We start from the raw sequence: 15699 nt of genomic DNA, 5'->3' as shown, positions 1-15699 counted from the left end.
CTGTCGGTGTTTGCCATCTCTTTTGTGCCTATCTGGTTTTTTCTTTTTATTTCCTTGTAATCAGCACTGAGATCTATTTCCAGAGTCTAACTGATTGTAAAGAAGAAAGACGCTGGGCACTTAAGCTTCACCGTTCTCTACTCTTTGTGCAGATCAGGATACTAAAAAGAGATGAGTTCACATAAACCTGAGTGGGCTGTTAACCTTTTTTTTTTCTTCAGGGGAAATGTAGATGTAATAACATTTCCAGCTGAAAGACTCATTCTAAGTTCCTAATGTTTGAGAATGCAAATGAAGTATTTTGTCTTTTCTGTGCCTGGAGGTGTTATGTGAGAAAACAGAAAGAGGTTTCTAGGATTAGTTCCACAGATTTCCTTTATCATGTAAACTCTCAGACTCCTTGCAATGACAAGAATCAAAGAAAAGCAATAGAGAAGATACCCAGAGAAAATAAATTCAATAACTTCCTCAGCAATCGCTTTGAGAAAATTAGAGTTAAGTAAAAAGTCAGACGTTGGGATGAATCCTAGCCTCCCCTCCTGTAAAGAAATTCTAGTTTTAATATTTAGAACATTTTAAAAAATACATTAGCAAAATACTGGCAATGAGTTCAATAACACTAAATTTTCTCAGAAGAAATTGCTAAATTTATCACCCAGAGACCTGGCATCTCCAAGAAGTTAATTTATATTATAATGGCAATAATGCTTTCATTAAAGATACAGGTACAAATTTTCAAGTTTTTCTTTTAGAATGTATGTTTTTTAAAGGACAAAGTAAGAAGCTTCACATTTAAATTTGTTATGTAGTGCTAAGGTTCTCCTTATGTAAACTGGACACAGAAATTAGTTATGAAGTTGTAATTTCCTTCTATGCTCTTCACATAAAATATTTTATATCCCCACATTCTGGATATTAAAAATGAGGTGCTTTCATTTCTCCCTGATCCAATTATTTTTAATGTTTCATGAATACTAAAATTAATTGGTACTTTTGGATTGAAAACAAATACTTTTCCAGTACAATTTTGGAATATACCATATAATAACTATGAAATTAGATAAGCAATTTTACGGTGTAAGTAAAAAAATAACTTAAGATTTAATAATACTTCAATTAGCATGAGGGGGTGTTAATACAGATGTCTCATGACTCAGCTTCCTGTTCATTCCTCACAGTCCATTAACATTTACTGCCAGTAGTGACTAAGAATAGTAAGGTGGTAAACTGGTGAAAGGCCAGTGAACTTTTGTTTAGTCCAAATATTAGATATTAAATTTAATTTAAATTTTTTAATTGCTCTGGGATATGATCTGAATTATGTACTTTTCTTATTTCCTTTGGAAGTATTTATGAATTTATCGTAAAATTTACTACAAGCAGAAGTCCTTCCACACTCCTTGCTTAATTTACTGCTTTCTGGAACACATCAAGTTTTCGATACCACTACTGGATGGAAATAAGAACCGTGGTTTGTAAGTAAACCATACTCTACTGAAAGTTGGGATATTCTTTTTTGTTAGCACACTTAATTGCCATACTCTAGGATAACCAACAGTATAAAGCTTATTTCAAATACTGAACGGGAATGCTAAAAAAACAGAGATCATGATTTTTAATTAATTGCCAAGAACAACAGACTAATTCCCCACTCTATTCAGCACAGTCTAACCCATCAACCTGCAACTTTCACTCTTTGGTTTAGTTATTAACTAGAATGCAATGAAGACAAAGTGACAAGAAGATGTAGTGGAATGACCCAAATAGAGGTTAATTTTTCTTTAGGTAGGAAACATTTTTTTTAATTTTTTAAAGTTAAATAAATACTAATATTTTTTATTGACTTATTTAACACTGTCTACAGGGCACTATTTTCAGGCTTACTTTATCCTAAACACCACTTTACAGATAAACATTTCAGTCCGCAGGTTTCTAGTTTGTTCACAAAGTTAGTCCTTAATTTATTCTACAATCCACAGTAATGTCTTACGTTGTAGAACATCTCAGTTTTAAAAGGTTTTTTGGGGGCAGCTGGGTGGCTCAGTTGGTTAAGCATCCGACTTCGGCACAGGTCATGATCTCGTAGTTCATGAGTTCAAGCCCCGCGGTGGGCTCTGTGCTGACAGCTCAGAGCCTGGAGCCTACTTCGGATTCTGTGTCTTCCTCTCTCTCTGCCTCTCCCCTGCTCACGATCTGTTGCATGTGTGTTCTCTCTCTGTCTCTCAAAGGTAAATAAACATTTTTAAAAAATTTTTAAAGGTTTTTTGTATCTTATGCTTAAAAAGAGGGAGAGGCTAAGAAACCAGCTGGCCATAAATAATCATCCCTACTGACAGGTCAGTAAAATTAGGATCCAAGGGATGGAATCAACTGCCCACTGTCACTAAATGGGTAAAGTAATGGAAATAAGACAAGACTAAGACCCTGTCACCTTCTCATGCCACCCCACACACTTGTGAACAGGTTCAGGTGGCCAGTGCTTATTCAACAATCAAAGATGATACACTGACTACTGACAGTGAGCATACATCAGGTATGCCTGGCACAGTCCTAGGACATAACTACAACCCTAGCATCCACCTGACTAGAGTCCCTTTCTACTCTTAGAAGCATGCTGGCTTGGACAGATCTGATTTCTGCACACAAGAAGTTTACAGTCTGGGAGAACAAACAATACGTACCAAACGACAGAAATAATACATGGTAGACAGTAAATGCACTAAAAAAGCTAAAAGTAAATAAATAGGAGTCCAATGGGGAAATCAAAGGCTTCACACAAAAAGGGAAGCATTTGATGGAAAAAGACAACTAGGATTTGGAAAAGCAGCATGGGCAATCAAACATTTAAGTATACAGAAAAACACCTCTCACTGGTCTGTAAAGGGTTGTATGGTCATCAGAGGAGGATGATGAGGTTATACACAACCAGTGTTCATCCAGACACGTCTCCTCTTTCTCTGAAGTCCAACAACAACCAGATCTCAATTATAGACTTCTTTGGTGTACAACTCAACAGCTAGTCATACATTCATTCCACAAGTACCTGCCAAGGAGCCATGCTGTGTCAGGCACTGTGCTAAATCTAGGGATACCATGACAGACAAGACAGAGATGTTATCACTGCTCCCTTAGTTGACATACCAACTAAGAGGATGCAATATGCCAAGCAATTAAAATCACAATACAGCATGAGTACTGTGATAGTGTGAGTCTAGAATACTCTGGGAAACCAATAATGGTAACTGGAATAAAGCAAACATGGGTGGAAACTGTGAGCCAAATGAAGTTTATTAAACATGAGTGCAGTATTTCAAAAATTCCAACTTTTGCTTCAGAAAATTTCTACCTTCAGTTGTAGTAAATATGCAACAATTTTAATGCACTCAGATCACCTGATATTTCTGACTTTCTCAGAAATCCAATCAGGGCCTTCCTAACTTCTGATAAATGAGATTTCAGAATGCAATCTTCTCCCCTCATTTAAGTCAATTCTGTAACTTGACTGAGGGAGAAAACGGACACCATATATAATAGGCTAAGCTTCATTTTACATCAACATCCAGTAAGCATAAATGCCAGCAAAATGATATCCTTAAAATGTTTTACCAGCCAGTGTGACTCCCTTCAAACATGTGATCACCACCCTGACATAGGCTTTTGGAGTTCTGAAGTTACAACTGACACCACCCGTACACCCCTCAGCTCCCATGCCACTTAGATCAGACAAAACAATGGTCAAGCAGGGTTTTAAATAATTTTATTGAAAGAAAGGCAGTAATTAGGAGCAGCAAAGTATAATAGTTAAAAGCAGGGACTGTGGTGCCTGCCTCAACTCCAATTCTACCATAAACTACCTGGTTGGCCATTGACAAGTTACTTAATCACTCTGTGCCTATTTCTGAACCTGTAAGGATTCAATGGATTGATATATGTAAGGCACACAGAGCAGAGGGGACCCACAGTAAGCTGCTATGTAAGCAAGACTTTGAAGTCAGTTGGCTGGTGAGGACACTCTGCCTGCCTTCCTGCGTGCCCATGTCTGATGCATTCATGGAGCCTTGTTCCTGAGACAGGAATACTGCTGTTAGCCCCTTAGCCCTAACTAACTCAGACCCTTCCTGAAGAGGCTAACCTACCTCTTCCCTACACCTTTCATCGCTTCCTCTCAACTGGCTCCTTCCCCTTGGCCAAAAACACTGCTTGCTTGAATACTTGCTTGCCCTCCCAACATGTGACTCAAGTAGAGGCAAGCAATCTTCCAAAAAAAGAGCAAGACACTATTCTCAAGGAGGAAAAGATGTTACACAGACAAAATTTCTTTGAAATGACTGTCACAATACAGCAGTAAGGTAGCCTTTGGTAACGGAAATGCCAGAGAAGGGAAGCACAAACGGTGCTGGAAAACTGACTAAAAGAAAAGAATCGCGAACTACTGCTTGAGGAACACAGCCTTCCAGACAACGGTGAGCCACTAGAGAGTTCTGAAACACTTCAGGAACATGAGCACGGCAGCGGTATTGAGATGGCTCCAAGGAGGAAAGACTGAGGTGAAGAGATCAGTGGCCCAGATGAAAAGGAGGAAGTGAGGAGGTACTGGAACAGCAGTGGCATCTAGCAGGAGGAAAGAGGTCAGAAAAGCTGCAGTGATACTAACAGGAGGCCTGGCCACAGATTTAGGGGGAATGAGCACATTAAGAAGGGTAAGGGAGGGGAAGAGCCAAAGATGACTATAAGGCTTTTCAGGCCATAAAACTCAACTGAAATGCGGAACCAAAAAGCAGGTTTGGTTACAAGGACAGTGAGATTCATTCTGCTCATTAGTGGCTTGTTAGTAGGACAACCAGGGGGAGACTCCAGGGGGGATATTCTTACCTGGGCCTGGAAATGTCTTCAGTAAATCAGATACCAAACCAATCATATAATTTCTTGTGATAAACTATTCTGCATTTGAAACCTCACATTACCTATATAATCTTTACTGTCATGTACTGTGAAATACTTCTGACAGATTTTAAACAGTTATTATTACCTTCAATATTTCACTTCCAAAACAGAAAAAGTGTTTTTGGAGTACTACTGTTCATGCTATAAAGCAATATGGTTTAGGAAGTTATTCTGTTTTAGCAGCTCAATTTTGACACTGGAGTTACTCTACTTGACCAAAGACTTCAACTCTGGTTTAATAATGCTATGTAATTATGGGTGCTTGGGTGGCTCAGTTGGTGAAGCGTTCGACTTTGGCTCAGGTTATGACCTTGCAGTTCAGGAGTTCAAGCCCTGCGTCAGGCTTTGTGCTGACAGCTCAGAGCCTGGAGCCGGTTTTGGATCCTGTCTCCCTCTCTCTCTGCCCCTCTGCTGCTTGCACTCTTGGGTCTCTCTCCTCTCTCCAAATATAAACAAACATTAAAAAAAATTTTTTTAATAATAATACTATGTGGGGCGCCTGGGTGGCTCAGTCGGTTGAGCGGCCGACTTCGGCTCAGGTCATGATCTCGCGGTCCGTGAGTTCGAGCCCCGCGTCCGGCTCTGTGCTGACAGCTCAGAGCCTGGAGCCTGCTTCAGATTCTGTGTCTCCCTCTCCCTCTGCCCCTCCCCTGCTCATGCTCTCTGTCTCTCAATAATAAACGTTAAAAAACAAAAAAAATTTAAATACAGTCTTCTGTCTTCTTTAGGTTACCTTTAATAGAGCCCTCAAGAAATTCAGTCCTTTTCCAATAGGACTATCCAATCCATAAGAAATTAAAGAATTTTCAAATTGACCATGTGTAAATTGATTTGGAGGCTTTTTTTTTTAAATGAGAAAACAGCACAGAAATTACCTTAGGTTGGACAGGTGTAACTTTAAGGGCTTAAAATAAGAACTTACACTATTGGGAGGAAAAATTATAATCATTGATCACACTACTAAATATTCAAGATATATCTTCAAAATAATTGTTTCAAACTGACCCATCTGTAAATTTCTAAATAAAATAGAAAGAAGTTATTTAAAATAATGTTAAGTCTTCTATTGTAACAACTTGGGATGATGTCACAGGTCATCCAGAGACTACACAAAATATACCCCCACCTTGTGGTCAGCTTCATGAAAACAAACAGACTAAAATTAGCATTAATCCCTGTATCTTCCCCAAAACTTCATTTCTATCACACATACCATTTGACTTTTATTTCCAAGAATTCCTTTTCTCCACATTAGCCGCAATGTGCTAAGACATAATTCTGGTTCCTCCAGACATGCTTACCTACTTTCTCCAATTTTTTCATCACAGAAAATACTTAATCCATACATTTAAACATTAACAATCAGGGGCGCCTGGGTGGCTCAGTCGGTTAAGCGTCTGACTTGGGCTCAGGTCACGATCTCACTGTCCGTGAGTTCGAGCCCCGCATCGGGCTCTGTGCTGACTGCTCAGAACCTGGATCCTGTTTCAGATTCTGTGTCTCCCTCTCTCTCTGACCCTCCCCCGTTCATGCTCTGTCTCTCCCTGTCTCAAAAATAAATAAAACGTTAAAAAAAAATTTTTTTTTAAATAAATAAACATTAACAATCAACCAGTATGAATGTATTAAGCACCCACAGAGTGGTGCTTCTGATGTCCGAATTCCACATCTATCAGGCAGCCAGATCCTGCACAACTCTATTTGGGGCTGGGCGCATAAATCCCTGGCCTCTTCGAGAGCATAATTCAAATCTTTTGGGAAGACCAGACATGTTATAAATCTAACATTAATATTTATATAAGCTACTATATTTTACATATATTTTATCAATGCAATTAATTCTCAATACACAGAAGATTTTTAGTTCTGAAAATAATTCCTCCACAGCATTTCTGAATTCATTGTTCACATTCTCAGCTGATGAGAATGTAAATCGAATGTTACTGAAAATGATTACTAGGCCCTACACATTCAAATTAAACAACACATTCTAAGATTACTTCTATATTATCCTTACTTTTTTATTTTCCCTATTATTCTACACTCCGCATCCATTTAGTAGAAATAACTGTACCATATACTTTTTGATCTGCCCAGAGTCTCTTTCCAATGGCCACAACTACATAAGCGCTTACCAGCACGAGAGTGAAATATATAATAGACTAAATATATTTGCAGAGATATACATCTGTTTCAAACAGACCACAGAGTAGTCCATTTCTGTCCAACTAAAAAGGGAAATTTTTAAATAACTGGAGACAAAAAACTTCATGACATGTTAAATTCTATAAAACTCTAATTGTAGTGTCCATAAATAAAGTTTTATTAGAATACAACCATACCCATGCATTTCCTGTGGTCTAGGGCCACTTTCACACTGCAACTACAGAGTTGTGTGGTGACAACCGAGTTGATCAGCTGTGACAGTATGGCCTGCAAAGTCTAAAACATTTATCAGTCCTTTACAGATGAAGTTTACCAAACACAAGCTTATATGACAAAAGGTTTAAAAGTCCAGTCACTATAATTATGAGCGCCAGCTGAATCATCCTGCAGAGATGCCTTACATGTGTTTTCTGCATTTATAAACATCTATCTACTTACGAGGGAATTTAGGGCATCAAATCTCTTCCATGAATGGCCCAAAGGTAGACAATCCACCTCTTACTCATCAAACAAATATATATGAGCCAGATACAGTTCTAGGTACATGAGGGAATAGTAATGATCAAAACAAAACTCCTGTGGTTGTGTAGGTTACTAAGTATCTATCAGGCACCAATACATATTTTGGAGAAAAATAAATTGGGAAACGGGAATTAAGAGTGTGAGGTGGGGAATGGTAACCTACAATTTTAATAGTAAAGTTAGGGTAGGCATCTTTGAGAAGATGACTTTAGATAATGGCCTAAAGAAGATCTATTTGGGGGTGTCTGGGTGGCTCAGTCGGTTATGCATCCACATCTTGATTTCATCTCAGGTCACGATCTCGAGGTTTGTAATTCGAGCCCTGCCTCAGGTTCTGTGCTGACAGTGCAGAGTCTGCTTGGAATTCTCTCTCTCTCCCTCTCTCTCTGCCCCTCCCAAACTTGCTCGCTCACTCTCTCTCTCTCTCTCTCTCTCTCTCTCTCTCTCAAAATATATAAATAAAAACTTAAAAAAGAAAAAAAAAAAAAGATCTATCTGGAGGGACAGTGTTCCAAGCAAAGACACTAGCAAGTGAAAATGCCCTGAGGTTGTAAGCATATGTTAGCTCAAAGAAGAACTAAAACAAAGGAAGCAAGAAAGAGTAAAATAATTAGGTCAGAACAGTGCAGGGAGGTCAGGGGGAGTCTTAAAGGTCTTTGGCTCTGATTCTGAATGAAACTGGAAGCTATTAAAGGTATTTCATGGCTTGGTTTTTAGCCAAGAAATGCTTTGATATCTGACTTACATGTTGACAGATCACTCTGACTGGGTTTTGTGAATACTCTTGAGGGAGGTAAGGATGGAAACCTGGAGAGCAAGAAGGAAGCCAAAGCAACGATGCAGAGGAGAGGCCCTGGTGACCAGACTAGACGGCAGCGTGGGGAGTGCTGAGAAGTGGTCAGATTCCAAGCTTATTTCGGAGAGAGAGCCAGGAAAACCAGCCCCCTTTCTGAAACATCCTTCCCCCTTTTGTAGGTCTGTGCTTCTCCTCTACCATCTTATCTAAATACTGCCTGTCTCCGAGGCCTCATCCAAAAGCCACCTTCTTCATGGGACTTTCCACGACACTATTCCCGATCAAAAGTAATCGCATCATCTGACTTTCCCGAGAGGCCATCTACCACACTCTCCTCCCCGCTGCATCTCTCCCCAATCAACCTCTTCAGGGCAGTGAACCTTTTTCAACTTTTTTTTTTTTTAATTTTTTTTTTAACGTTTTATTTATTTTTTGAGACAGAGAGAGACAGAGCATGAACAGGGGAGGGGCAGAGAGAGAGGGAGACACAGAATCGGAAGCAGGCTCCAGGCTCTGAGCCGTCAGCCCAGAGCCCGACGCGGGGCTCGAACTCACGGACCGCGAGATGGTGACCTGAGCTGAAGTCGGACGTTTAACCAACTGAGCCACCCAGGCGCCCCTTCTTCAATTTTGTACTCACCAGCATCTGCCCCATCAAGGAATCAAATTAGTTAAGCTCTAAATTTCTCCTGGCTCAAAAAGTCCATGATTTTTTTCTCCATGTGTACTTCATAACTCTGAAAAAGCTACAATGATGAAACACAGCTTTATAAGGGCACAGAGCTTTTAGAATAGGTATCAATTCCTAGGGAATTGACTACACAAATACAAAATCTCTTAAGTAATCATTTCAAACACACAAACACACACACACCTACCTCTTACATAAAGTGTGACAATTTTCTCTCCCAACTACACTCAATCCCAAACCTACCAGAATTAACCACTACTTTCATGCAATACCTACACCACATATACTCTGCTGCAATGATCACACTGCCCTATGATAAGAGGGTGTAACAGACATTTTGTGGCAGAGTTAGCCAGCTCACAACTTTCCTGAACTGTCCCTTTTCCCAACCACAGCCAAAGACCCCTCAACTGCAGCCCTTTTGAATGATGTGATCTTGCCCCCTGAACAGAGATGATTAGAGCAAAAAGCAGCTAACCCAAACTACATCTATCATAGTCCCTTTCCTAGGAATGAGGACAGAAAGAAAAAAGGAGCTCTCTTCTTTTCAGGATGCCAGCCCTAAAATACATAAGCTCAGGGGCTATGAATTTGCCTGTTCCACCAGGGCCACGAGAGCAGAGAAGCAGCAGGTGAAAGTAAACAGGCAAGCAGAAAGATTTTGAAGAAGCAAAACCACAAAGAAGAGCTAACACCTTGCTAATCTGCTTCTAATACTTTTCTCAAGCCTACCTATCTTCTACCTCTTGGATCCCTTAACACACACACATATGATATGCAGATAGTTCTGGCAACAACATTAAAGCAACTCACAGCCCTGAGACAGGTTCCCAAATAAGTGAGGATTAATGCTTTAACCTCTGGGTTTCTATAATTTTCATTAAATATTAATAAATGAGTGTTTTATCAGTCCCCAAATCCAATGCAAAAATCAGTCCCCAAATCCAATGCAAAAATAGTCTTAAAATAATACACACTCCATCAACACTTTTACACACAAATTTTTCTAAAAGCACATCACACAATTCTGGATCTCTCTGCCATTCTCTTGGATCTGTACCATTGTGTAAGTCAACTGTGTCCTTAAGCTGGAGATCCTCATAGTTGCAATATGGCCGCGAGCAGCACCAAGCCCTCTCACTCACAAAAGGTGTGGGAGGAGAAAAGGGGAGGGGCAAAAAGCTTTAACACCAATGCTCTCCTAAGCACTAGAGAGATTCTCTCCTGGGAATCTCAGAAAAGCTTCTCATCATGTTTCGTTGACCCAGACTGGCTTAAGCCTTCATTGATCTATCCCTATATCAATAATTGTCAGGGAAGACAATGGGATCATAACTGGTTTAAATAACTCACCCACAGTATAAGGGATGTTGTACCAGCAAATGGTCCACTACAACGTGAGTGTACACGTGTGCAGGTGCATACCTGCCATATACAAGCAGTCATTTAAGCATGCATGTGTGGTATAACCATCACCTGCTAGCCAGACAAAAAGTCAAAGAAGCATATCAGTAATTAACACTGGTGGGAATTTATCAAAGGAGACAGAACTTCAAGTGGCCACCTTGACCTAGACTGCCATGTATTCCCTTTATATCCACACCTACCTCTTAACTGCTCTTGGGATTGAAGACCAAAGGTTCCTATGGGCTCTCTTACTGGAGCGTCAAGACCAAATAATCCAGTCTTGGGGAAATAAACCATTATGGGAAGAGGAATGATTCTTGGTATTAGATGAACATTTGAAGGTAAGGCTGGGACTTACTGACAAGTATAAATTAGAAGACAGCTTTGTTTTCACAGAGAGGTATGTCCTGAGAACAGGACGGAATTAAGGAGGGCATCTGCAGGTGGGCAGGTATGAGACTTTACCTACTTCTAAAGGAGTATGTAGCTTAAATCTTTCTACTCATATCATCATATTCTTCATTCTGATGTGCATTCTTCTTGTAGTAATAAACAAGTACATCACATTATGTCACCACATGCTTTAATTCCCCTAGTGGCTTCCCAGTGCCATGTAGATGAAAATCCCAGCTTATTACAAAGGTCCAACTGATCTGCCCTGAGCCTACCTTTCCAAACTGTACCATGTGCCTCCTCATGCACTATTCTCTGACCACACCAGCTTCTTTCTCTCCATCAGCAGGCTCATCTCATTCCTGCCTCAATACATTTACACCTGCCAGTCCCTCTGCCCGGAGAGGGCTTACTGTGGAGCTTCCCTCGCTGCCCACTCCTTCTCATCTTTCAGCTATTTCAGTTCAAATGTCACAACCTTCTCTGCACCCCACCACACACATATCCACATCCACACTCACCCCTTTCCCACCTCACCCCACACACACCCTAAGCTATGACCCTTCTATACATGACTACCTTTGGGTCAGACACTAATCCCTGATCCAATCAATTATCAATAGAGTGACAGGATCACATGATAAAGAAAGCTTGGTAATTTAAACAACAGGAACCACATGCTACAGGCAAAGAGAATCAACAATTCAAAAAAAAAAAAAAGTATTAGTGAGACCAAACTGAGCTGAAAACACAGAAATGATTAACCAGCCAAGCCTACCATGATCTCAGTTTCCTAAAAGATCATGAGAGCATTTAGGGCCAAAAAAGTAAATTATTGACCCAATTCAAATACCAGCTTCAGGTTTTAGCCTTCTTTTCAGTAAAATACAGTTATCAACGTTTCTCTTATGCCTTAGAAACACAGCAAGCATAGAAGGAGGAACATGAAAGTCCCTTTGAGCATCTCTAAGAGAATGCACATGAGCTATTATTCAACAGCAGTTTTTATCAACTTATCAATTATACTTCATAAATCAGTTATTTACAGAAGAATTATTACTTCAAAGTACACGTATTTAACTTTATTCTGTAAAAATCAAGGTAAAAAAACAAACAAAAATTAACAAACTGAAAAAAAAAATGCTGTTTTATCTTGTGTCTAAGTTGTTTCTTAAAATAAACAGGCATTAAAACGGGATTCAAAGAAGCAAAAATCTTGTAGAAAACAGTAATTCTGTATCTGGAAAAATATGTAAAAACATTTTCCCAGTAGATGTTGCCAGAGCCTCCTGTCCTGCTAGGTTTGGAGCATCTTAGGAGATTCTGTGCCAGCAATCAAAACCAGGGCCGAAGCACAACTCTAGCAGTCCACTTGAAAAGTTCTGAAAAACCCATTTGGTGGTTGTCAGTAGGTGGTAAATTAAAGCCTTACGCATTGAGAGGCAAATAACTTGAAAAATGTACAGAGGCAATGAATCCTGAAGTTATCAGGCATCAAAATGTTTTGCAGAGTTAAGCTAGAAAATCTATGTTTCCTATTTTTCAACTATTTTCTAAAACCATGTGAGAACTGCTGAACTTGGCTCGTGGGTTTAAGATGTTACTTATCAACTATATGTAAAACTATTAAGTAAATTTACGTAAGCATCTTGTCTACTTTTTAGGTTGAAATAAAATCTACCCAAGATCCAAGTAACTGAACAGGACAAATGTTATGAATCAAATTAAATAACCTGATGGTTTCCTGATAGGAAAATATAGTACTACATAAAACATTTATCAGATATTCAGAAGTAGACAACAAAATAGAAGACCTGAATTCAACTGAAGTCTGGTAATATTAAGAAACTAATCTAAGAAATGTTACTTCAAGTCCTAATCACTTTTAAGACCGAATTCTACCTCTAACATATAAATCTATTCAAAAGGGAAGAGAATCTCTCCATTTAACAATACGTTGGGGGGAGAAATCTCCTTCAACAGTGAAATTTTTAAAGACACACTTTATATAAGGAGACCACTTAGTACTATGCTCAACAAGAAAATTAAAATGTAATCAGCATGATGGGAATATTTTCTTTGGTCTTTTTTAGCTCTGAGAATGTCTGAAGTCTTGAGCTATTTTTACATGCTCACCTTGAAGGAATGGATTTATCTTTACGTTATATACCTTAATATCATTTGGAAATAGTAAAAACAGAAATAACTAATTTTCTTTTTCAACAGGGGAGCAAGGCAAGGTTTCAAACAGATACACCCTTCTCAACACATCACAGGTGTGAACAAAAGAACACCATCTTAAGCTCGCTTTTAGATTTTTTCAATTGTTTTCTACTAAAAAAAACAGTTGAACTAAGGTGTTTACTAAATAAATAATAGACTTGAGAAACCAAAGAATTCTACATTTCCTTATCTGACCCTAAATCTACTAACAAAGTATCTCTAAAACTATTTATGCACTCATTACAGAAGAGGCAGTTTGCCAATAATTGAAAAAAGCCTACAAAATTAACAAATGAATACTATTCTGACACTAGAAAGCTGGCAATGGTTGTACAAGCTTTCACCTTCTAAAACCATAATCAGAACTGGGCCGATTAATCAACATTTTAACACTTCCCATCTGTACAAGTGCTCAAGGTAGTGCTTACTGTCACTTGACAAGTTGCTTAGCATTGCAAAATTTGATAATTCATGTCTTACTGAATTTTTACTGACTTGGAAGAAAATAAAACACCAATTAAAAGCAGATGTCACCTTTAATTCTAACTGGCTGACAAACTTCTAATTTTTTTACCCAATTCAGAGACAGAATGCATGTAGATGACAGTTTAGACAGTTAAATATTCAAAGTCACTGATATCCCCCACAAATTTGCAAGTGATTTTCCAGAACTTAATCCCATGGGGCTTTATCTGGCAAGCATCCAGAAAGAATAGTTTCAAGTAGTCATCTAGAAGGTAAATTTATTGTTACATTTTTGCAAAGGCTGCACATGCTGATCAGAACATTACTAAATATTCAAGATTCTTATCTTTACCTTCTTACCTATAAAAAAATTCCAAAATATATTGCCCCTCTACTAAGATTCTAGCTAATAAAAAAAAAGCTAAAAGACTTAATAAACCGTATTTAACCTACCTTCATGCTTAAATGATCCAAAAGCTAAATCACATCCAACTGAAATTTACCATAAAATAATAATAATAATCTGACTTGAGTTCTCAGGTTTTTCAATGTCCTTTAATACTATAATCAGTCACAAATTCATTCACTTTTGGTTCTAACCATGAAGTATGAACAAAACTTCTTAAACTCAATGTTTTGGAAAGCAGCACAAAAATAAACAGATGCCAGAGATTAAACACACACACACACAACAGGAAATATTAATACCTACATTCTTGCAATGCAAATTTCCAAATACACGAAAGTAAACTTAAAATGTAAAAAGAATTAGGACATTTTTAATCTTCTAAAGATAGCTAGGCTGGTGTTTCCTAATGCTATTCCATCTATGCACAAAGTAACTTGGAATAAAACTCTGAGTTCTAAAAATGCTTATTATAATCTATGAAATTTTTCTACAAAAAGAAAACTTCTGGATTTTCCCCAACACCCCAGTTTCAAAGACAACATTAACGTGAGTCCTGTCCCTATGTCCAGAAACACTGACCACAGTTTCCACAGATTACCTTTTAATGATCTATGCAAGCTATCAAAAGCCAGAACAAGCTGGTACCAATCAGGCAAAGAGGGAAAAATGAATCCCAGAAGGAATCACCACAGAGATCCCAATCACAATAATGGGGTCCCTAGGAGCAGCAAAGCCGATCAAGCCCTTTGCTTCTGTGGACTCATTGCCTAACAATCAAACTTGGCTTAATAGTTAGAAGGAGTAAAGGAACCAGGTTGATCCTCTTTTGTTCACTTCCTAGGTCTAACAGAGTATTTTCACTTTAACAGAAAGCCTGCCTTGAAAGAAGAATCTGGGGAAGATGAAATGGAAAGGTGGTCACAAAAAGGGGATTTAAGGGGATGGCCTACCTGGGACCACTTTTGTAGGCCTCATCTTTGCATTTTCATCCTGCTTCATGCATTGCTAATCAGAGATCCACTGGAAGCTTCAGAACCAACTGAAAGGCCTGGCAGGGTATTTGGCTTTCAATTCTTCTACTCTGTTTATTCCCAATATATATTCATCAGGCTTAGGAACAACTCTTGAACAAGGGCAGCCGCTCGGCAAGGAAATGTAAATTACTGACATGTGCTGAAACGTGGACTTACCACCACTAATGAGCACATTAAAGGAAAATGCTCACTGGATGACTGCAGCCCTTTTACTTAACCCTGTGTGCACAGAAAGCCACAATTCAACATCAATTAAAAGAGCTAGCTGCAAAACAGTAACAGAGCAGCCCCTGTCACCACTTGTAATACCTCAGAGCCTGAAAAGCTAAGACAAACACGAAATTTCTACACTTCCTCGACAAAAAATATTGTGCAAAACATGGATTGTCAACGTGGTCAGCTTCGGTTAAGATTTGTGAGACCCGTTTAAAAGCCATCATGACTTCAAACAATTTCCTAGGAGTGAAAATAAGATCTCTGGTTGTCTAAAAAGAAAAGAAAGGAAATAAAAAACAATGTAGTAAACTACTGGTTTCTTCATTGGTCATTCGACAAATTTGGACTTTGGCAATCTAAAGCTCACCAGGGCCTCGGGAAGACTGAAAAGTTGAGAAGCTCGTCAAGAAAACAATTATCATATAAACTAATG

The 15699-nt window shown here is 38.7% G+C and overlaps 1 protein-coding gene across 4 annotated transcripts in view; it reads right to left on the bottom strand.

Moving 5' to 3' along the window:
- PCCA (propionyl-CoA carboxylase subunit alpha) overlaps positions 1-15699 on the bottom strand; it is a 477968-nt gene that overhangs the window by 308660 nt on the left and 153609 nt on the right. Inside the window, exon 1 of one of the 4 annotated variants that reach the window (XM_042979711.1) lies at positions 9069-9253. The exons of the other annotated variants lie outside the window; for them this stretch is intronic. Within the exon in view, the coding sequence (XP_042835645.1) occupies positions 9069-9083 (15 nt within the window). The 5' untranslated portion in view covers positions 9084-9253. Of the gene's footprint in view, positions 1-9068; positions 9254-15699 lie in introns of those variants that run through there. 4 annotated transcript variants of the gene reach the window in all.

Source organism: Panthera tigris, chromosome A1 (genome assembly GCF_018350195.1).
Source record: "Panthera tigris isolate Pti1 chromosome A1, P.tigris_Pti1_mat1.1, whole genome shotgun sequence".
Taxonomy (NCBI): Eukaryota; Metazoa; Chordata; class Mammalia; order Carnivora; family Felidae; genus Panthera; species Panthera tigris.
This window is presented reverse-complemented; position numbering and strand designations above follow the sequence as displayed.